General features: G+C 39.9%; 1 protein-coding gene across 1 annotated transcript in view; it reads left to right on the top strand.

The window, feature by feature from the left end:
- Nucleotides 1–24,517, top strand: part of DACH1 (dachshund family transcription factor 1) — a 521,772-nt gene that overhangs the window by 207,245 nt on the left and 290,010 nt on the right. The window contains exon 2 of the mRNA XM_054973584.1: nucleotides 9,857–9,972. Coding sequence (XP_054829559.1) covers nucleotides 9,857–9,972 — 116 coding nt within the window. The remainder of the gene's footprint in view (nucleotides 1–9,856; nucleotides 9,973–24,517) is intronic.

The raw sequence follows: 24,517 nt of genomic DNA, 5'->3' as shown, positions 1-24,517 counted from the left end.
AAATAAATACTCCCTATTCTGCCATGCAGCTTTCTGGGGAAGCCTGAGCCAGTCAACCAACTTAATCTCAAAGGCTTGTTGTGAGAATAATGTGGGGAGGCAGGGAGGAGGGAACCCTTGCAAGGGTATGATAGGAAGGGAGAGATGTCATTGTCCAGGAAATCAGTAGAGTTAAAAAAAAAAAAAGTTCATGCTGCTTGGACAAAAATTGGATGTTTTCAGAGAGGGCATTTTGCTATCCCCAGACATCTTAGATTTGTGTTACTGTTCCAGAAAATCAATATAATGATTTGAATCAGCGATTTCTGGATAATTTTTTTTTGCTCAGGAATTCCATTATTCACACCCTTATTGAATAGTCTAAATTAACATTTAATAAAATTGAACATTCTAAATTCAAATCGAATCATCAGCAACTGATTTATGTTTTTAGCAACAGACAATAAAATCTAAATTTCTCGCTTCATGTCTTCTTCCAAGTTTTACAATGTGCCAACTACGATCCTCAAGCAACCATTTATTGGCTGTCCCACAGCTCAGAATGGCCCATGTAGCATGAACAAGAGCCTGGGCCTTTTCCGTCGTGGCCCCAGCTCTGTGAAATGAGCTTCCTGAGGAGGGTGAGGGGAGCTCCTCGTTGGAGATATTCTTGAGATTCTACAAGTTCTGTCTCTTTGCCATGGCTTTTGAAGGGGTTTGGAAAGGAGGCATCTGTTAAAGGTGCGGAGGGGAGAGGCAAATGGGAATTATTTCAGCTTGGTGTTAATTGTAAATGTTTTTAATTTACTATTCTAAGCTGTCTTGAACTATATGGAAAGGTGGGATATAAATGTTTTAAGAGATATGAAATGCTGTTTTATTTATTACAAAATATAGTGCCTGTATCTTTCTTGACATAAATAAGTGGTTATTTTGGCAGCACAAAATTTCTTCTTGCCGAAATATAAAAGGATTGGACCTTAGGAAAATTTAGGCATAAATTGGATCATTGGTTGTTGTGGGTTTTCCGGGCTGTATTGCCGTGGTCTTGGCATTGTAGTTCCTGACGTTTCGCCAGCAGCTGTGGCTGGCATCTTCAGAGGTGTAGCACCAAAAGACAGAGATCTCTCAGTGTCTCAGAGGTGGTGCTACACCTCTGAAGATGCCAGCCACAGCTGCTGGCGAAACGTCAGGAACTACAATGCCAAGACCACAGCAATACAGCCCGGAAAACCCACAACAAGCATCGTTCTCCGGTCGTGAAAGCCTTTGACAATACAATTGGATCATTGTTTATATTAATAACAGTTCATTTATTTGGAGACGTTTTGTACTTTTTTGTTGACTAGAAAGTTCATACAAGATACATTCCTGCAAAGTTGGGTCTATAGAATTATATACCATGCCAGTATGCGTTTGTCAGTGATTATTGAAAAGCTCCACAGAGATCCTTGTGATACATTTAACGAATTACCAAAAAACCCCTTTTATTAAATTAAATAACTCTGTGTAATTACTTATTGTCACAGTCTAGGGGGACTCCAGGGGTTGAGGGCTCAACCCCCAGACTCTCTAGGGCCCATTTGGCTATTGCTTGCTCCTCAATCAATAGCTCCCACACACTCTTTGGGTATTTGCCAGCACCTGTCACACTGAGATCTGAGAGTATACCATGCGTACTTTTGCCTCTCTCTGTTGTAAGGTTGTCAGGTTTCCCGCTATAGCGGGAGACCTCCCTGCAACACATTCTTTTTCCAGCTGGTGCCTGAAATACAGGAGGAAAAGGAAGAGGGATTGGGATGCCCACCAATGTGCTGATGTCACGTCAGGTTAAAACTGGAAGGGACGTTATGGCCGCTTTGTGGTTTGCAAAAACTCTGTGGCTTTTAAAAAAAAATCCTGCACAATGGTTTGAACTCTGATGCAAGGGGAGAGTGATTCCTCCCAAAGATTTATCTGCCTTAGGTGAAATAACACCCCACCACCTCCCAATTCCATATTTTATCACATTGTCAAGGAGAAATAAAAACAATAGAATGATTTCTTACACACAAGCAAAGACAAACAGATAAAAACAACACAGAAATGTTATACATCCTGAATAACCTGGATCCCTAGATTACTGATTTATAGAGTCATGCTGGCCTGGCATGGACCTATCTGGCAAGGGACCGCCTCTTCCCTTCTTCACTCCTTGGAAAGGCAAATGTAACTCCAGGTTTTTATCATTTTTTTCCTGTGATTGTAGTCCCTTACCAGTTTGGTGTAGTGGTTAAGAGCGACAGGATTCTAATCTGGAGAGCTGAGTTTGATTCCCCACTCCTCCACTTGAAGCCGGCTGTGTGACCTTGGGGTCAGTCACAGGTCTCTTGGAGCTCTCTCAGCCCCACCCACCTCACAGGGTGATTGTTGTGAGGATAAAAATAACACACTTTGTAAACTGCTCTGAGTGGGTGTTAAGTTATCCTGAAGGGCGGTATATAAATCAAATGTTGCTGTTGTTATCACATGGATAGGTGGACTTTTCCCAGTCCAGATAATACGAAGCCAATCAAGCGATCCTTCTTGAAGGAGAACCCCTATCCCTTTCTGTGGGGCTTTGTTACTGGCTGGCCTGTTCCCACTTTTGGGAGAGGGGCTACCCACAGGGATTGCCTCTTTGGGGAGCTTAATTAAGATACGAAATCACGGCGTCCAGGATATGACTTGTGACATTTATATATAAGGAAAGATCATTAGAATGTTACTGTTCAGTGAAATCCCTTGATAAAAGAAGATGGTTGATTGAAAAGACAGTATGAGAAAAAGGTTCGATCTAGCTAGTTACAGTAGACAGCAGTTAGTCTGTCGTGCTATAGGTAGGATAAAAATGTTTCTTACAGAAACATCGATCAGAAATATGTTAATATGTAAGCACAGAATACATAGTGAAGTTATGCTTCTAAAATATTTCAGTTTGATCCTCGATTTCTCCCCCACCTCCTCCCCAGTATGTGGGTGATACACTTTTCAAGTTACCCTGGAATCTCAGACAGAGGAAGAGTAAACATTCAGATAACAATTGTGAATCTTACGAATCTGTCTTTTCTTTACTTTAATGATACTGCTCATTTGGCCAACATGCCTTGAGCAATGCCATTCTAAGTACCCAGACAAGCAATTTTTAAAGTGACCTAACATTTACTGCACCTAAAATCCTTTAAATTGTGACTCTATCCACACATGCAAAGACTGGCAAGCATGGAGTAATTTTTCTGTGAATGGAAGACACTTTCTGTAAGTATAATGGCATGCTGGGATTTAATTAGAATATTTATTTTAATTGAGGGTCATAGAGAACATTCCCAAGAATACTGGGTATATTAATTTATTACAACAGAGCTGATAATACACAACAGTTCTTTTCTCATGTAACACTAAGTTTAGAAAATAATATTTTTTTTAGCAAGACAGAAAAAAATCCAGAGCCAACCAAACAAAAATCTTCTGGCTTGTAATATTAATAATGACCTCAGTTCAGGTCATTAACTTGGGGATTAATGACCAGTTAAGGTTAATGGCCCAAGGTCTTGAGTCATTAAACTCCAAGGAAATGCCCTGTTCTTTGATGGTTATTCGTTTATTAGGGATGGCTTGTAGTTTAAAAAAAAATCACTGGTGTCTCAAAACACAAAGATGATCCAATGCTCACAATGAAAGAAGGTCATTGTGCTACAGATGTCTTGCATCTAAGAACAGACTTCCAGATAAACAAGATACTTCTAATAATTTAACAGCCTTTGAAGGTTACTGTAGTGTGTAAATACTAATTGCTTGAATCTTTTCCTTGAAACTCCTAATAGTGGGACAGGAAAGATGGGATCATATTTATCCACAGATAGTATACTACGATTTTGAACTGTCTGTTTATACACTTGCACAATATCTTACTTTTTACCAGGCCATTCCTCTAAGAAGCATAAAGTGGTAAACATGAGGTATGATTTATGTTATCTTAAAGGTAGGTTGTCTGGTGCAAGACCACCAAACAAGCTGATGAGGGGAAGAGTGGCCACAAGATTATTATTTTTTTTGGCAATGGATGTATAAATGTTTATGGTATTTCCACATAACTGTGGAATTTAGCTCTGCTGTATAAATAGCTTTTGGTTTTGAAGCAGTTGGGTCATTCTACTTGCAGGTGGAGCTGTCATATATCCAGACCAAGCTGCATGAAGAACCACTGATTTCTTCATAACCAACAGAAACAACTATAATTTTATCACTAAACTAGTGTCTTTGTGTACTTCAGAGCCACTGGATTGTGTCAAATAAACTGAATAAGTGTAGCCATGTATTAAGTTCAGAAGCTTTTGCTTGCTTGTATTAACACCTCCCCATATTTATTTATTTCATACCCCACCTTTCTCTCCAATGGAACACAAAGTGGCTTACATTGTTCTCCTGTAAAGTTATATACTTTAACTAGGTTTGCCAGGCCCCCTCAATCTCCCAGTGGGGGATTGGGGCCTGGCTTTTACCTTTGAGAAGGGGGGAGCACACGTGCACAAAGCATGCTCATGTTCCTGCAAACATGATAATGTCACTTCTGGGAAGTGATGTCATCACGCAGCCCTGGGAGCGTGCCCACGCTCCGCAGGGGCTTGAGTTGGGGGCTGCTGCAGAGCACAGAAACGCTCCTGCCCTCCACAGCAGCTCAAAACAGGCCCGCGGATCGGGCCCATTTTGAGGCGCTGCAGAGTACAGGAGTGCTCCTGTACTCCACAGCACCTGAAATGGGCCCGTTTTGGCACGGATCGGGCCCGTTTTGAGCCACTGTGGAGTGCAGAAGCACTCCTGCACTCCGCAGCAACACAAAATTGGCCCGATACATGCAAAAATGGGCCCAATCCAGGCCTCTTTTAGCGCGAATTGGGCCCATTTTGGGACTCTGTGGAGCGCACGAGTGCTCCTGCGCTCCACAGCCGCCCGTATCTGGGCTAAAATGGATCCAATCCTGGTGGCTGCTGCGTGGGAGCACGCAGCACCACAGGGGAGCGCACATGGAAGCAGGGGAGCATCTCCCCGCTGGCCAGGTAAGTGGGGGTGGGATGTGGGGGGCAGGAATGGGGGATCCCCCGCCCCCGCCAGGGGTCTGGCATCCCTAACTTTAACTCTTATCCCTTGCAACCATTATGCCAAGCTCAATGCTATAGTACATAGGCAGGGATTTGTTTCAAGATCACTCAAGCAGAAGTTGTTGGTTTTTAAAATCCGTTTGGGGAGTGTTGGCTGGGCCGTGCAGGGTAAGTCAGGTTGGTGGAGATCAGAACACTGCCGTTTTGGTGTAGCTGACTTTTTGTTAAACCAGAACCACCACCCCGTTTCTCAAAACAATTGGTCAAGTCACAACCATGAACACCAACTGTTTTTCAAATATATATCTTGAGCAACTAACTGTGCAGTCATAAGCAGTGCAGTCTACTGAGGTCAGTGGGCTTAGAAGGTTATAACTCTGTTTAAGAATATTCTGGTGTTGTTTTTGGTGGCCAACCTGGCTTGACTAACATATATATTCTCTCTCTAGACAGACAGACACATACACATACACAGGGATTTTTTTTCTGGGAAAAGAGGTGGCGGAACTCTCAAGAGGAAAATGAGGAAGAAACACATGGGATTCTTTGAAATCATATTATTTTCAAGCACTATAGCCGTGTATTTTCTAGAGGTGCCAGAACTCTGTTCCCCTGCGTTCCCCCTGAAAAAAAGCCCTGCATATACATATACATTTGCAAAGTTATTTAAGGTGCCTTTTATTCGTTACTGAAATGGCTGAAGTCTGGTTTTAAGTGGGGTGTATTTCAATTTTTGGTATAAAATAGTTAGGATTCTCTAACTTCTCAAGAGGTCTTATAGACTGCAGGAACTGTGGTTCTCGAAAGCTTATGCTACAATAATGTTGGTTAGTCTTAAAGGTGCTGCTGGACTTTTTACTATTTTGTGACTAGAGACTAACACAGCTAACTCCTCTGGATCGACTCTCAGCCTAATCTACCTCATACAGTTGTTGTGAAAATAAAATGGAGGAAAACAGTGAAATAATTTTGAGTCCCCACTGGACAGAAGGGCAAGGTATAAATGAAGGAAATACAAATAAAATGCTCAAAACATCTTTGGATGCAGTCTGTGTATTCATGGTTGTGTGGGAAACTTGAGGAAGAGAACGAAAATTGGCGATATGTGGATTGGAGAGATATGAAAAGTTGGTTTTATCCTGCAGGGAGAGGCAGCAGGGGAGCCAAGTCTCTATATGCTATTTTGTTCCTGTACCTGCCCTAACTTTAGGAAGAGATTCTAGTCCCTGGATGCTGAAATCCCAGGAGTTCCCTTCCCGCCTGCTGCCTCCATAAAGACAAAAAGAAAACCAGGAGCAGGGGCAGATTGGGCAATTGAAACAACCCTCGAAATAATTTCCAGAGTGGCCCAATCCATGCTCCTGATGAGATTGCAGGTACAGCTCAGAGGGTACAGAATTGATCTTCGGGCAGCAATCCTAATCAGGTCCCCTTCTAAGTAAGACCCATTTTAGGCATTGGATAAAGGGAGCTGGCTCTCAAAAGCTCATGCTGTGGAAATCTAGTTGGTCTTTAAAGTGATACTGGGCCCAAATCTTGCTCATTGTATGCAGTGGGACCTACTTCTGTTTAACTTGCATGTGCTTTTTAAAAAAAAAAAATAACATGATGTTACTGTCTGTTACAGTAAGTATGTTACATCCATGTTCATTTAATGTGCCATTCCAATTTGCTTATATTTTGTCTCAGCATTGTTTTCAGCTCTGTGTCAGATCGCTGCTTGTTTTCCAATTTCTGCCATCTTTACCCTATTGTCTTATTTATTGAATATGCCAATGTATTGCCTTACACTGTGAAATCCACCTTGAATCTCAGTGAGAAAGGAGGGCTGTAAATAACATACATAAAAATAAAACAAGTAACAATAAAATAAGAGGCTTGCTGGATACCAGAGGTCTGTCTAGTACAATGTCATGTTTCCCATGCTGAACAGCAAGATGCTTCTGGAAAACCCACCACAGAATAAATGCCACAAATTGGCATTCAGTGGTATACTGCCTCTGAATATGAAGGTTCTATTTGGCCATCACACCTCATAGCCACTCATGGACCTGCCCACCTCCATGAATCCTTCTAAACACCTTTTAAACCTGTGGATATCACCTCTTATTGTAGTTTATTCAGCAATTTGATTATGCAGCATGTGATCCAACATTCCTTTTGGCTTTCCCAAGCCTCAAGTTAAGGATGGATGAATACTGATGGTGAGACAGTAAAAAACCCTTACTCTTCATTTCCCCCCCACATCATTCAGTAGTTTATAAGCCTCTATATTTACATGGTCTGTCAATCTATATAAGCCTTCATAATAGCGCAAAAGGAGCATGGGCAGCTTTCCTCACCTCTTTCCAGCCCGATTTTTCCTGCCAAAAATGCCCTTCTGTTTATTAAAGATTCTCAAACCTTTCCTGTTCTCTTTGTATCAGCCCCTGAGAATTCCCTGGATCAACTACTCAGTTTGCATAGCCTGCATCTCTTAATATTTCTCTATATAGCCATGTGCCTGATTTTGTAATTGTGTATTTATACACACATGCACATAAGTCTATCAGTACAGGGTAGGTAAAGGCAGTCCCCTGTGCAAGCACCAAGCCATTACTGTCCCATGGGGGGACGTCACACCATGACGTTTTCTTGGCAGACTTTTTACGGGGTGGTTTGCCATTGCCTTCCCCAGTCATCTACACTTTACCCCCAGGAAACTGGGTACTCATTTTACTGACCTTGGATGGATAGAAGGCTGAGTCAACCTTGAGTCAGCTACCTGAACCCAGCTTCTGCCAGGATCGAACTCAGGTCGTGAGCAGAGCTTGGGCTGCAGTACTGCTGCTGACCACTCTGCGCCACAGGGCTCTTCACCAGTACAGGGTACACTTCTTATATCTGATGAAGTGGGCTCCAGTTGAATGTAGCAAAGTCACATTTAGAAAAAGCCCAGTATCAGATGCCCACCGATAGAACAACCGTAACAACCCGTTGCTTGAACAGTGTTTCATATGCAATTAAAATAACTTGTTCGGGAGTGGGATCAGTTCTAACTTTTAATCTCAGACGTCATATGTGCTTTAACTCAGTCTAAACAAGTAGTATTTTAAAAGCACAAACATAACTGATAGTCACTTATTTAAGCTAGAATATTGTTTGCTTTGACAGAAACCAGAACTAAGGAACCCAACATTCCACATTTACAGCCATTAAAACAGATGACAGTGCATGGAAAGTATAGGCGGGGGGCGGGGGCAACCCTTTCAATAATTTGATAGATTCTTGGGGAACACGAGGTAAATTGATGGGCCCGTGTTTGCTTCAGCCTTGTTGCAGCCACGAAGAGCTTTCTTTTCAAACAAATCACTGCGGGGAAGGGAGGCACCAAAGACTCTATTAGAAGCTGCTTGTTTCCTGGGCTCTTTGCCCCCTACTGGTTGCATGTAGAACACTAAAATAATAATAAAAGAAATGCATTTGCTGAATGCATGAATTGTCCATGTTTAGGGGCCCTGAAGAGCTGACAGGGCCCTGGGAATTTTCTTCCCTCTCTTGGCAGCCCTGGTAACCCCTATGTCACACAATGGCTATTGTTCAGGAAGCTTAGTGAAAATAAAACCCTGCTGGAAATGCAGAGGCTCCTCCGTATGCATCTCGGTATCTGTTGTACTGTGCAATTATGCAGAGGTATTCCAGTCTAGGTCATTGGACTTCAGTTGGCTTAGACTGCAGTGTTTCTGCATGGGTTTGCACTGTTGTATGTGAATACTATAGTGTTGTTTTCACATTCTGATGTTTTAGAATCACTATCAAGTGACTTCTCTGTGAATGTTGTGCAATAAACCTTTCTTGTGAACGGGGTGCCAAAAATGGTGGATTCTATGATTTATCACCACCTTCTGGAAAAGTCTTTTGACTAAAGGGTTTAGTAGGTAGAGAATGCAGTCAGTCCCTTTTATGAATCCACCCAGAACAGATGTAAGGTGCTAGGACTGCAATTTGTCAAGGATGCCTTAGAAACTATTCAAAGTCTTTTCTGACTAATGTCCCATATTTAAAGCAAGATTTTTTTTTTTGCTTTAAATAGAATAAGGGTTAAATGATAACTTGACTTATCTTTTGCATGACAAAAAATAAAGAAATTGCAAGACCTTTTCACATATTAGATATGTATTGTCATTTATCATTTGGATATCAGGGTAGTAGTGCGAAGTAATAAAACATATCATCGAAAAATGTGCTATGGGTCTGAATCACTCTTTCATTCCACCTCCCAGCTAACTGTAGTATTAAATCAAACAAGCAGAACATTTCCTTAGGCAGCCATTGCCTTTTAATTTCCTGAAGAACCTTAAAATATCATTCATTACAAGTACTACACATATTTGGTTTTTAAAAGTCTCATAAATCAATAGCTGGCTGACTGTAATAATTATTACAAGTTAGTGCATAATTTTCGTGCTGAAGGCTGCATGCAGAACTTTAGCATATGCAAACGAGGCAATTCAAACTGTGTATAGATATTAATATGAAGAAGCAGGTAACGAGGTGCAGGCTATGAATTATGCATCAAGCGCGGCTGATCTTCAATGAGGAAAATGAATTCTGCATGTAATCTAATTAGTGATGGAAGTCTATTACATCTAACTGCAAAAGCAACCGTCCTTGAAACAAATTTATTTACAGTCCATGTTACCAATTGAAACAACTTTGAAATGATATGTAAGACAACAGCTTAATTGTAAAGTTTTTTTTGTTTCTTTCTTTCCTTTCAGTTCCAGACCTGGACGGCCTCCTAAGCGGACTCAAAGTGTCACCTCTCCAGAGAATTCTCACATTATGCCGCATTCTGTCCCCGGTCTCATGTCTCCGGGAATCATCCCACCCACAGGTATGGATTTCACAAGTTATGACACGGTAGAGGTATCACTGAGTTGGTGCTTGCTTTTAGAATTGTTTGGTGTTATAGTCATACTGATGGTCATTGATAAGCATAGGAAAGCTTGTTTTGTATTTCCCAGAACATTGGAGGGGCTGCCTTTTTCAAGTTCCCGCAATGACTACCTGTGATTCCTGCGCTTGCATGGATTTCAACATTTCTCTACATTGTTAATGAATGATTAATATCTGAGTTTTTTTTCTATGCTTCTTTCCACAAGAACATGTTAGACATTTGGAATGAGCTATTTATATTTCAGGACAAAACCCACTAATTCTTGAAACATATTGTAACTGATCGTGTTGTAGCAACTTGCTTCTCATCCTCAAAGAATGACATCTCCATGCAGTCTAGTACTTGCATTGGTTAGCTGAAAAATCCCTATATGTAACTAACCTGGCATTTCACTGTTCATTTTCCCTCCTTCCTATTTAGGGTTTTACCCGTGCTCTAATAAACCGGGACATTGATTGAGCTTTCCTGTTTTTACATAATTAACTATGTCTGTTTTAAAAGCACAGACATATCTGATAATACTTTGGATGTAACGCTGTAAGGATGAACAGAGAAACCATGTAGTGTGTGTAATGGAGAAGCCCATCACAAGATAAGGCCTACAGACCTCCTGTCTAAATACTCATCTGTGAGTTCCAGTTGTGTATCACTGACCCTTACAGGGGTCGCTCAGCATGGCTTCAAACCTTTCCAGGATCCAGAAGGTTCTTCGTTCCCATTATTACTGGGTCACGACTGCGTTTTGCGTTGTTCAGCATGTTCTGGGTTTGCTGCGCCGATCTATTCCCTTTGCCGCAGAGCGAAGAGACGACATCGCAGTTGGGTCAGGTTCTTAGCAAGGCAGAGAAGCAGATTTGGCGATACTTATAATATCAATTTATTTCCCTTAAGCAGCAGTGCCTCATAACCTATAGTTGCTGACTATAGAAATATGCGTGCATGGGCTTTGTCATGTGTACACAGAGTCACATTGCCTAGGCAGATGTCTTGGTTAAGGAGTCATTATTGTAAATGGTGGATGGAGCAGCACTAATCCCTGCTATCTGTTCTGCCTGGAATTGGTTAAAAAAAAAAAAAAAACCTTACAGCATGCTTCTCTGGTCATCTGGCCTTTTGCAGGTTCCTGCTCCCCTTTCCTTGAGTTCCTTACCGTTGTCAGACTATGGAATCCCAGTTATCTTGAGTTCGTCTCCGCCCTTCTGCAAGAAGCACAAAGTTCCTTGATTTCAAAAGGTTTATTGAAAGACAATGCTCAAGATACAAGTATCCATATTCCAAGGAGTTTAGGCCTTGGCTGAACGGAAGCTTTGTTGAGAATGACACATAAAATGAAAGTAACAACACTTCAAACACCCCTTCCCAGCCTCCCCCCTTAGTCCTGTCTAGAAGGCTTGGGAAGGCAAGGACGTCAAGGTCAGCCGGGCTGATAAGAATTCTTCGTTCCCATGGATATAGGCGGCCTGGGCAGCACCTGGGCCTGGAGGGAGAGAACTAAATAACTACAGATTATAACAGCAGAACATGGCGTAGCTTTGGCTTGAGAACTGACATTCTGACAACCGTTCTTGGACTTAAGTTTGGCCATCAGGGAGACTCTTGGTCCACTTCAAATGTAATGTATTCTTCAAATGATGATCATGCCAGAGGGATAGCCAGGATAGCCTGTTGCAGCAAAATAAAACAGAAGTCTAATGGCATTCTAAAGACCAACACAATTTAATTCATGCATAAGGTTACTTATTCACTTATACAAGGGCTGTTTGCCTCTGCTTGGATGCTGTAGGGAAGAAGTCCCCCCTGCCCCACAGCTTTGTGGGGCTTCTATAAGCGTCCTGGGTTTTCTGTGTCTTTCTTTTGATCTTTCTCAAACTTGCTTTGCTGCAGCATTCTGGGAAGATTGTAGCAAAGCCAGGATGGCACCCAGGTGGACAAGGAAGTCCTGCCACACTGCCACAATTTCCCGGTCCCAGTGCACCCACAAGAGCCCTTTTCCCTGCCTGCAGAAGGCTTTGTAAAAATAGCTGCATGTTATCATTTCATCATAACAATCTATCAGTTTCTGCGAATTCCCAGCTTTCTTTTTAAAAATAGTTAGTCTCTAGCTCCTTTGTTTCCCGTTATATCTCTTCAATGAAAAGGGCCCAGGGATTTACTTTTTTAAAAATGAAAGCTGGGATCTCTGATTGATAGACTGTTACAATGTTATAACTCCCAATATGTCAACTGCTGAGTTTAAAAAAAAGAAATGGAAAAAGTCCCCTGTGGTGTGGTAACAGTTGGGGGCTGGGGCAGGGAAGATGCAGGGAAAACTGCCTCATTGTCACTGAGCATTATCAGCAAGAGGAAAATCAAACCAGCCCATTCCCTTGTGGAAAACAACCAAGCTTTTGTGAGTCAAGAGTTCACATCATCAAATGCTTCTGAAGTGAGGTCTGACTCATGCAAGATTATGCTGAAATCAATTTTCTTAGCCTTTAAGGTACCACTAGACTTTTGCAATGTCATGTCTGTTGTATTTGTTACTATATGCCTCAACTGCAGGAAGTCTGACTTCTTTTATGTATTGTTCACATATTTTTGCTTCAGTCTGTAGTGCGGGGCCATTTATCAGTGCTGACCTAGCTATAATGCTAAGATTTGCTGGTGGCGACTTGTTTTGTAAAAACAGGCACTTCAGCTTCAAGAATTGCTACCAGTGGCGGCTTTTCAGAACTAGAAGTTTCCTGTTGTCACTGTGAGTCAAAAGGGTTGGCAGGTTTTTGTGCAGGAAAAATATTTGCAAATCAGGCTGTTCTGGCAGGAAATGGTAGACAGAACAGGTTACAATCTTCTTTCAGTTCTTTCTGCCATATAACAAGCTACTCCGAAGAAAAACATCTTGTTCTTGGGAGGCTGATAGAAGGAACCTTTCATCTTAATTGTCTAAGGCCAGCATGGATGGCTTGAACACTTCTCTGTTTCTATGGTAGTGTGTGAGAATTGTGTTAGCCCGCTCATGTCCATGAATATCTGTGTTGTTCAGCATAAGAAGGTCTGACAATTCTTCTGTGAAAGATCAGCCCGTATTTAATGTTCTGGCGGTGAGCTGGTACGCATTGCCAAAGACTGGCCATTGGATGGTCTCTGACAATCTACCTAAAATCTCTGGCTTCTGAAATACTCTCAGATTCATTTATCAGACACCTCCCTTCGAGACTGGCAGCGACTGACCATTTTTACAGTGCTGACAGATTCTCAGCAGAGATGCTACATTTCCAGAATTCTTGAAGCCAAGCCACACTGTGTGTGGGGTGGGTGGGTGATTGGGGGGTATTGATGGCACTTCTTTTTCCTTTGGGGGGGGTTCATAAAATTTTTGGGGGGAAATGATATATACAGTGCTTAGTTTCCTATCAAATCTGAATTTATTGATTTAACAACAGGAAATGCATTATTTATAACTTAAATTAGCTTATAATGTTGTGCTCTTCATGGAATTTAAAAGTATAAATATCTTCATTTTCTGTAAGAAAAACTGCAAGTATAATATTTGATAAATTGTTGTAGACTATTGCACCCTATTCTACCAAAGCACATATATCCTTAATTTTTTGCCATCTTAGAGGGAAGGGAAATAAATTTGAAGGTAGAAAACAAATATTTATTTATTTATTTATTTATTTATTTATTTATTTATTTATTTATTTATTTATTTATTTATTTATTTTATTCGATTTATAGTCTGCCCTCCCTACACCAGCAGGCTCAGGGCGTATTACAACCATATACAATTAAAACACATTAAATAATTGTTACCAGTTAAAACCATAAAGCAGTCAAAGTTACACAGTTAAAAATACATATATATACATAATCACAATGTCACAGCAACCAACTGACCAACTTTCAATCTAAGTGCTTGCCACTCCACCGATTTCTTAATCTGCATAATATGTATAATAGTTCTTTCCCTTGATTTCCATAGTTCATACCGCTTGCAAAATACCTCTTTTGTTTGTGTTCCAGAATTTTGATATTGTTTGAAAGTGCAGCTCGTACACAGGCAGGAAAAATAAATAGTAATCCCTGCATTTGCCTCAGGCAATGTACATACTCAGAAGGAAAAAAAAAACATTTGGTACAGCCTCCCTTAACTTTACTGTAGTATACAAAGCAAAGTATGTTATTTGGACAGAAACTCTTTCATCGAGTCATAATAGGTAGTACTACAAGCATGTTTGGTTATTAAGCTTAACTTTATAACATTGAAAACACTGAACTCTTTAATAATGTATCATTAAATATATTGCCAAAATTGTTTATATTTAATCCAAAACAGTTCTCGAAAATATAGCCTATGTCTACAGTATGAGTTCTTTTTTCCAGTGTTCCCTCAAATCTTCCAATATTTCCATTGAAAAAACTGAGAAAGTCCTCCGACTTTTCCATGCTGTACTACGTAATGAGAGAAGTGCTTTGCAAGAGAAGGTTTTTCTTGTTCAAAAAGGGAAGGAGGAAAAGTTGAAGACAGAGTGCTATCTAACTGCAGGTTGGCTGCTGGGTGGATAGGATTGAAGCAAGTAGGAAAGGGAGAGAAAGGGCTTTCCATGAAGGAGATAATAGAGGAGGGAAGATGAGATGCTCTCTGCAAGTCCTTGCATATGTCTCACTTGTACTTTCTTTAAAAAAGTGAAACGTATTTCCAGAGGCAGATCTACGTTTCTGGGGCCCTGAAGCTGTTATGGGGGCCCCTTCGCAACCAGCAACAATAGGGCAACATCCAACAAAGTCCAAAGGGCCTTGCTGCCCTTGCAAGGACCTCTAGGCCCAAATTGCAGAGAATGGGGTGGTGGGGCGGAGCCCTTGAAAATGGGCCATACAGTGAGCCCCCACAAGGTCTGGGTAACCATTAGGGTTGCCAGCCTCCAAGTGGTGGCTGAACATCTCCCAGAATTACAACTGATCTCCAGGCTACAGAGATCAGTTCCCCTGGAGAAAATGGGTGCTTTGGAGGGTAAACTCTATGGCATTATACCCCATTGAGGCTCCTCCCTTCCCCAAACACCACTTTTTCCAGGCTCCACCCCCAAAATCTCCAGGAATTTCCCAACTTGAACATTAGTAACCGCGGTTATCTTCTTCAATGGGGTTGTTCCATGGCACATCACCACAATTTTTTAAAAAGTTTAGCCACTACACCCCAGATTTTGATTAAAATAGCTGTACTGGGTTATCTCGCATGTCAAAGTCACTTGTGTGAATAAAAATTTCCTAGGCTATGTCTTATAGTTTCCGAGTTATGGGGGATGAAAGTCAGGGAAATACTGTATACATGCATGATGCATCATAGAATAATAAGATAAAACATAGCAAAGACCATAACTAATATAATCTTTTATTTTAGACACCTATGAGAATACATACTGAAGCACATTTTACAAAATACTTTTTTTCTGCTTTTTCTAGCAACATATTCACATACAGTTTTGTCATACAAGAGCTTCCTTGTAATAATTCATTTTCTAACGACAATATGCATAAAGAATTTAAGTGTTCTTCAGTCATGGTAGAACGAAATTTGATCTTTATAAAGGAAAGCTTTGAGAAATTCCTTTCTCCTTCACAGCTTGTAATAGGCATTGTCAAGTACAGCTTAAGTAATATTAGGGAACACTTCAATCAGGTGTTGCTCACAAATAAGCTGAAGAAATGATAGCTCCTAGCTGGGGGCCCGAGTTGCGGGCAATGCGGGGGAGACAAACGGGGAAGCGGCATGGTGGCTGCAACGTTGTGGAGGGGTGGGGAGTGACCAGGGGTCAGGTGAGCACAGCCAGGCACATCTGGTGCAGGCCCCTTGTCTGCGAAGCTGGCCCCCGCCCCATGGGACTTGGCCTGTGGCGGCATCCTGCCCAGCCCTCCCTTTTTGTCACAACTTTGGAGTGAGTAGGCTGCAGATTGGGGCATAGGACACCAATCCGTTCAGGGGAAACAAGGCCCTCAGACTCAGTTTTCCTATTATGGGGATCCCCACACGGGGTTTGGGGAGTGAGGAATGTCCGGTGCATCCCCAGTCGGTGGCTATCAGTCTGCCTCACTCCCAGATGGCAGGGGATGATTCACACAGGGGTTTATATCCATGTGGCATCCCATGGTTTCCCCCCTCAGCAGAGGTCTGAGTCTGTGTGTGGGTCATCAGCTTGGCAGGTGGGTCAGCCGATGCTCAGATCCGTGCCCTATGTGCACCTTTGCTCCCTGAGCTGTAATGTCAATAAAGTTGTGGCCTCTTTACCTCCAGCACTGTGTCCGTGTGTTTTTGTCGCCGTGCCCCCTCCCTGCTCTCATCCCCCACTTAGCACTCACCTGCAACTTCTGCACATTACATTTTAGATGGCGTGTTTTCTTCTGTGTTCTGGGTTTTTCTAAGGTGTAAATATTCTCTGAACTGATAACACTCGTTTACTAATTTGTGGCCAAAATCATCTTTGTAATGTGATATTATAAGTTTCATATTGTCCTCATCAATTTCAGAATTGTTCACTATTTCTGAGAGGAACTTGAACCTTTTTGCAATCTGCTCAGATGGGTCAATCCTCTTGCCTAACTGGATTACCAAGTAGTCATAGAGTTGATTTAGAACTTCTATCCTAAATTTGTCAGCTCCTTTTAAAGAAGCCCTACTACTTTTTCCATCTGAAAATTTCTTTGCAACAATGCATTTGGAAGCATCAGAGTAACTTGAGGTGGTATCTTCACACAAAGCTTTTACTTCTGATTCATAGTGTGCAATCCAGTCAGCTGAATTTTCTCGGAGTTTTTTAACAAATGAAAGTAAAGATAATAGCAGAAAATAACCTTCAAATACATCAAAAACAGGGGTTTGGAGTTTCTTGCCTGTTTTGTTGAAATGCTCAAGAACTTCTTCCCAAACAGCTGTTAAAATAGCATATTCCAACTTTACCAACTTGCGGTATAAATTCTTTGATTTCGTTTATATTCAGGCTTTTCTTCTGAGTCTTCAAAAATATGTTTGAGAGTTTGTAAAATACCTGTATATCCATCTTTAATTGCCCAGATTGCTTCATACAGACCACTTAAACTCTTTAGGGAAAAATCTCAATTGCCCTGTGTGTTTAAAATTCCCCATCTTCGTGGAGATCTAGAAATGAAAATACATAGCTCCTGCACAATGCCAAAATAGACAACAACTCCAGGCACGGTAGACACTGCCTTTACTCCAACAAGGTCGAGTGAATGGGCTGCACATGGTACATAGTCTGCATACCTGTTAATTTTTTAAAGAGTGCTTGCAACCCTTTCTCCGAGCCATTCATTCATTCATTCATTCATTCATTCATTCATTCATTCATTCATTCATTCATTCATTCATTCATTTTATTAGATTTTTAGTTTGCCCTCCCCGCCAGGTGGGCTCAGGGTAGAGTACAACTTTTCAATTTACATACATTTTCATGTTAGATGCATTCTCGTAGGAATCCTCGTTCATTCCAGTCCAGTTGCTTTGTAGCAAGAGAACCAGTTTTGTGTAGTGGTTAAGAGCGCAGGACTCTAATCTGGAGAACCAGGTTTGATTCCTCACTCCTCCACTTGAAGCCAGCAGGGTGACCTTGGGTCAGACACAGCTTCTAGGAGCTCTCTCAGCCCCATCCACCTCACAGGTTATTTTGTTGTGGGGATAATAATACCCTACTTTGTAAATTGCTCTGAGTGGGTGTTAAGTCATCCTGAATGGTGGTATATAAATCGAATGTTATTGTTATTATTATTAAGGCTTTTAAGGATATTATTGGCTACAAATATCTTCAGTATCCACAAATATGCACAGTACAAAAAGTTTAAACATATAAGTAATACAGATATTGTAAGTCGGGGTTAACGTTCACAGTACTGGAACAGCAGGTAAGATTTCCAGGCTGTACTTGGGAGGCTGGAGTTCTTCTCACTTGAATCCTGAATCCTACTTCACCTTTGTTTTAAAAGATCTCTAATAATTGCACAGGTTACCAACATTTACCTGCAATAATCCAAAGCAGGCCATGAAACAAGATCTGTACTGGCCTTTCCCCACCCTTATGGTGCTGTAGCCAGGCCAAGCTCCCCAGATAGAATACTAAGAAAGATGTATTGCAACAGTTCTAAAAGGATTAATAATTATAAAATTACATATTTTCACAATCTTATGAATTTCCCATTAAAAGTCTTAATAATTCCAAACCAACATTTAATAACTTCCCAAGGAGTAACTTCAGCTTTGTTTTAAAAGATCTCACAGATTACCAACATTTACCTGCAATAATCCAAAACTGGCCTTGAAACAACAAGATTTGTGCAGGCCCTTCCCCACCCTTATGGTGCTGTTGCTTCTTCCTGGGCCAGGCTGAACTGCTAGGCTGCTGGGAACAACCAGCCCACTTTAGGGGAAGCTACAGCGGTAAGCATGCTCCATTCTAAGGTTAATATTAAGTACTTCAACCCATTGGCTTATGATTCTATCACTAAGATAGCCTTATTTTAATAACAAACACTTAAAAATTCCATTAATTTTTGTTGAAAAAATCACACATTAAAAAAAAAAGTTGCTTCAGAGGCCCTCTGGGATTAGGGGCCCTGAAGCTTAATCTTCATTAGTTTCACAGTAGATCTGCCTCTGCATATTTCAATAGAACTCATGCTTTATTGCTTTATTTATTATATCCTCCTCAAGGAGGCCTACATGGTTCTCTCCTTTCCATTTTATCCTCACAACGATCTTGACAGGTAGGTTACGCTAAGAATGAATGACTATCCCCCGGTAATTTAGCAAGAATCATGTCAGAATGGGGGATTAGAACCTGGGTCGCCCAGGTCGTAGTCCGACACATCATGTTGGCTCCTCCTTTTAGTGAACTTGAAATCTAGCACCTTAAAACAAATGGTGACATTTTGTTTTCTGTTCTGATCCCATTGTATTGGTTGGCAAGCAGATTATAGATGTTGAAAAAGAAAGGAGCTGTTACTCACAAGACCGAGATTTACACATATTTAATCCTAGGGTAAGTTCGGAACGCAGGTTTTCCTATGAAAGTCATTAATTTGAATGAAGACAAATTTGCTTCCATGTATCAGGGATTTGTTTAACAAACTTGGCTATAAATTCAAACTCTTGGGGACATAAGGAGAAAGTAATTGGGTCCTCTTGTATATTCTTTTAGAGATTCTTCCCAGGCCCGTTCCTTAATTCCTGTCTTTCATTCTTTTGAGTTTTATAAACTGGGAACTTTTAACTGACCTGTAAAATGATAATCCACAGGATAAGCGTGTTATGATAAATTTTTAAATTATCTTTTTTTGTTGTCTCATTTCCCTTTTTGATGAATCGATAGATAGCTCTTCTGCTCCCCCTGATATATTTAAACCCTATAATTCCTGTAATTTTTAATAATTTCCAAAAGGAAGATCTAGCATTGTATAAAACACGAGGATTTTTAAAGCAAAAATTTTGGCACAATAACCCTAAAAATCTGAAACTTCTTTCATGGAAGGTGAATAAGAAACAAGCCACAAGACTTATAAACCAAATAAGAGACGAGAAGGGACTGATCCAATCAAACTCAGAAGCAATTCTTAAAATGTTCCAAAGCTTTTACAAAACTTTATACACCTCGGACTCCCCAAGTTTGAACTCAATTAATAGTTACCTAGATAGGGCTGGAGTTCATAATAGACTAGCAGAAGTTCATAGACAACTGCTGGGCCAAAGTATTTCAATTAGAGAAACGCAGGACATAATCAAAAACTTGAAAAACAACAAGTCTGCAGGGAATGATGGGTTTCCTGCGGAATTATATAAGAAATAGTCTTTCCAGCTCGCCCCTCACCTTGCTAAGGTATGTAACGCAATCCTAGAAGAGGGGAAAATGCCCCTCTCTTGGACGGAATCGAATATGGTTGTTATTTTAAAACCTGAAAAGGACGCCACTAATCCTGCTTCTTATCGCCCAATATCCTTGTTGAACCAGGATATGAAAATCTTCACTGCAATTTTGACGGCCAGATTAAACAAATTTATTTCTAATTATATAAATACAGACCAAGCCGGATTCATCCGAAATAGACAATTAACAGATAATATACGGAAGACCTTAAATATTATTCAGTATGGTAAAATAAATAAGATCAATTCCCTTGTTCTGGCCCTTGATGTGGAAGAAGCCTTTGACAAAGTGGAAATCCCTTATCTCAAAGAGCTACTGATTAAAATGAATGTTGGCGACAAATTTCTAAGAGCAATAAATTCTTTATATGCCACCCCCACAACCCAAATCAAAATTAACGGGTACAAATCAGGAAAAATCAACTTAAGAAGAGGAACAAGACAAGGATGCCCGCTCTCCCCCATCCTTTTTGCGATAGCGATTGAACCCCTTGCCAACCATATTAGATCATCCCCTGGAACCAAAGGTATAACTATCAACAAAAAGGAATATAAATTATCTATGTTTGCAGACGATATGACAGTATATATCTCTGATCCCCTAAACTCTATAATAGAACTAGAGAAGATAACTAAAGAATTTTCAAAAGTGTCAGGCCTTAGCATTAATAGTAATAAAAGTGAAATTTATCCAATATATATACAGTCTAGCTTTACAGATATTCTTAAAACCAAACTCAACTATAAATGGGTCAAAAAATCTTGGAAATACTTAGGAATTAGAATACCTATTAATCTAAATGATTTAATGAACACCAATTACTCAGAAATTAATCAAAATATTAATTCATTTTTGGAGGAATGGGGTAAAGCTGCTCTTTCTTTACTAGAAAGAATTAACCTTATCAAATCATTTCTATTTCCCAAATTCCTCTTTCTGTTTCGAGCCATTCCCATAATAATACCAGACAAGTCTATGATTTGATGGCAATAAATGCCTATGGAATAAAAAATCTGAACGCCCATCCAGCTTAAAAAATAACCCTTTCTTGTTGAGTGATATTAAGACATGGGATAAATACAGAGGCAAACTAACTCAATCATTATCTTTAGCCTCACCTTTTGTGGGGCAACACTGGTTTGTACTGGCTCTTAGTCCCCATTCATTTACGTGGTGGAGACTCAATAACAAAACCCGGATTCTAGATGCCATAGAGAGGGGCAAAATACAAGAAAAGGCAAAATTAGAACAAAATTCAGGGTCACAGGTTCCATGGTTAGAGTATCTACAGATCCAACATCTTCTTGAATCACCTAAAATCAAAGATTCATTGGACAAACCATTAACGAAATTTGAAAGGATTCTGATTGACAAACCCGACCAGCAAAAGGGAGTACTTTCTAAGATCTACTCAATCTTTTTAGAAAAAACACAGGAATGTAAAATGCTATCTTATCAAAAGATCTGGACTAAAGAATGCAATCTAGATATATCAGGTGAGGATTGGAATTCAATATGGAAATCATCAAATTTCAGATCAAATATAGTAAATATAAAAATGCAGACAATAAAGCTGATCTCTAGGTGGTATATGACCCCGGTCAAGCTCCATCATACAAACCACACTACGTCAGCCAACTGTTGGAAGCAGTGTGGGGAACTGGGCACATACTTACATTGCTGATGGGGATGCAAACACATAGGTTCATTTTGGGACAAAATAATTGAAGAAATAAGAACAATAACAGGATATTCCATACCAAAATCTCCTGAAGTAATCTTGTTAAGCCTTTGGGAGAATTCAGAAATACCAAAAGTGAGCCTCAATATTACTTTTCTCTCTTGACACTAGCTAAAATGACGATAGCTGCATGCTGGGAACAAAAAACAGTCCCTTCAGTCAAAAATTGGAGAGCCCGCATTTGGGATCATTTTATCATGAAGAAAATCACAGATCAACTAGCTCAGAGAGAAAATATACACGATAAATCTTATATCTTAGAGCAATGGTTCCCAATACTAGACTATTTGACTAAGAATGACAATTGGACAAATAATAAGGTGAAACAAGATCTTTACTATTCAATGGCTTACCTCTAATTATACGATGTTAGTTCATGTAAACAAGTATTTTAAATCTTTTAAGTGCAGACTAGAAGACGCGCTATTATTGCAATTGAGAGATGTGAAGCCGTTCATAAAAAGCTGTTGTTACTATTTTTCTTCTCTTTTCTTCTGTTGAATATTGTTGAACTGTTGATATCACTTAGAGTTCTTGAAACATTAATGACTTAATACGTTTACTGCTTGTAAGATTGAATGAAAAAATACAATAAAATGAACATTATTATTTAAAAAAAAACGAGGATGATAACTTGATGTTAAAATAGTATTGTTGCCTAGTTGTTTCAGCTGTTCAGCAGCATGTACTTAGGATCAGCTGTTGCAAGTAAATTCATGCCCTTCATATTCAAATGCCCTAGCAATTAAGTTATGCCTTTTTCTAATGTCAGTTTAGTAAGAGGGCCCAGATGTCCTGTTAGCATAACCAGTCCCTCCCCCCCCGCCCGCTTTTGCATTGAAACTTTATGGTTAGTTCCCCTCCCTCCCCGTTTATAGCTTGTGTGTCCTCTTGGCTAGCTGCTTTCTGTATTTGATTCTGCTCCACTACCTCTTTTGAAGTTATTTATGATTTAATTGTATTTATTCACTTAACACAGATCCATCTGTGTCCCATTCCCAAAAGAAGCCTTCTCATTTCATCTCTGTCACTAAATGCTAACATCTCATACATTTCTTAGCCTCTACTTGCCTTTTGCAGTGTTGTTCCTATGGTAACTTAATATGATTCCTTTTTTTTTTTTGAAAAATTTTTTATTGGGTTAGAACATTGTTATTTTTACATTACAATCAATTTTCCCCTAATTTTTCGTTTCTAACCCCCTCCCTTTCCCCCCCTTTTGTTGACTTCCAACAGCTTTCCCACCCTCTGTCCCTTTTCCCTTACTTCTATTAAATTCCTCTATCTAAAACAGATATACATTCTCCATTATATTAAGCAGTACATCTTTAACTCCCTTACTTATTATACACCCAAACTATACGTCTTTAGATAAACAATTTATCCCATTTTCCAGTTTTGAATATTTCTATATAAACCTATATATCATAAACCATAAAAATTTCCCACATTTAAATCAAACAATTTGATTTGTTCTCTATGTATTACTCATTTCATCTTTTTATGGTAATTCTATATAACTCCTCAGATAGTCAATCAATTTAACTTCTATACATTCAGTTTGGTGCATATAAATCTTGTCAAAGAAAGAAAATATTGTTAATTAGTCAATCCTCATGTTTAAACCTTATCATTAATTATTCTCTATCAGTTAATCTATACATATCTATATATATCTCAATCAATTAATCTAACTGCTTATAAATTCACATTTCTCTTCCTCCCCCGGTAAAGTCACCCCTCTCTTTTATACTTTTATTATACTTCAGTAGTTCTCAAACTGCCACAGTTTTCCTCCCACCTCCCATTTCTTCTCCAGATATTGTTTCAGCTTCTCCCAATCTGTGTTAAACTGCCCTGAGTCCAGATCTCTCAGTTTTCTTGTCATCTTGTCCATTTCAGCCATATACAGCAATTTGTAGATCCAATCTTCAATAGTTGGCACTTCTTGTACTTTCCATTTCTGCGCATACAAAAGTCTAGCTGCTGCAGTCATATAAAAAATCAACGTCCTATGATGGGCTGGAATTCCCTCCATTCCCAAGTTTAGCAGCAGGAGTTCTGGGTTCTTATTTATTTGAAACTGTAAAATTTCACTCATTTCTCTTATTATTTCCCCCCAGAACTGCCTAGCTACTTAATATGATTCCTTTTAACAGAGCTTACAGTATAATCATTAGAGAGATTTTTATTATTATTATTATTATTATTTTCACTGCTTGTCTTTTTTTGCTGCCTTCTATGTATCTGTGGTTGTAAATGGCTTCATAATACATATCGAACGTATAGTATGCATATGGCGTCTTCTCTTTCAGGCATGGCTTGGAAATGCTTCATCTGCTTTTTGTTTGTGAGGGTGACAGCTTGATAGCTAAAAATGATGTTTCTTAGATCGACAACAAACCTTCTAACTAGTGCCAAAGATTTGTTCACTTCTTTGTCATGTATAAATGTGTCTTAAATGTCAAAATATACATACATATTCTAAAAAATGAGGAGGGGTCTTGCATATGTTCCCTCTTCCCACTACCTCTACCTCTGTCCCTGTTGTGTACAGACTGCCTTCCTCTATGGATTTCCAGGCACAGCCTGCGAACCAGTGGGAGACTTACAGCATGGATGGGGGCCTCACCAGTAACATAATGATGTTGCTGGCAATGCACAATGTCAGCCCCCATGTGTCTGGAACTGAAACAAATGCATCTCTGGATACGCCTCTAGTATTTGGCAAAACAAATGCTGATGTCACTTCTGGGCGCACGGGAAGTGACTGACATCACCACATCCAAATGCTTCTATTTCGATCCTCATTTTTGCACCTATTATTCCC

This window comes from Eublepharis macularius, chromosome 3 (assembly GCF_028583425.1).
Source record: "Eublepharis macularius isolate TG4126 chromosome 3, MPM_Emac_v1.0, whole genome shotgun sequence".
NCBI classification, from domain to species: domain Eukaryota; kingdom Metazoa; phylum Chordata; class Lepidosauria; order Squamata; family Eublepharidae; genus Eublepharis; species Eublepharis macularius.
Note: the sequence above shows the minus strand (reverse complement) of the source record. Positions and strands in the feature narration are given on the sequence as shown.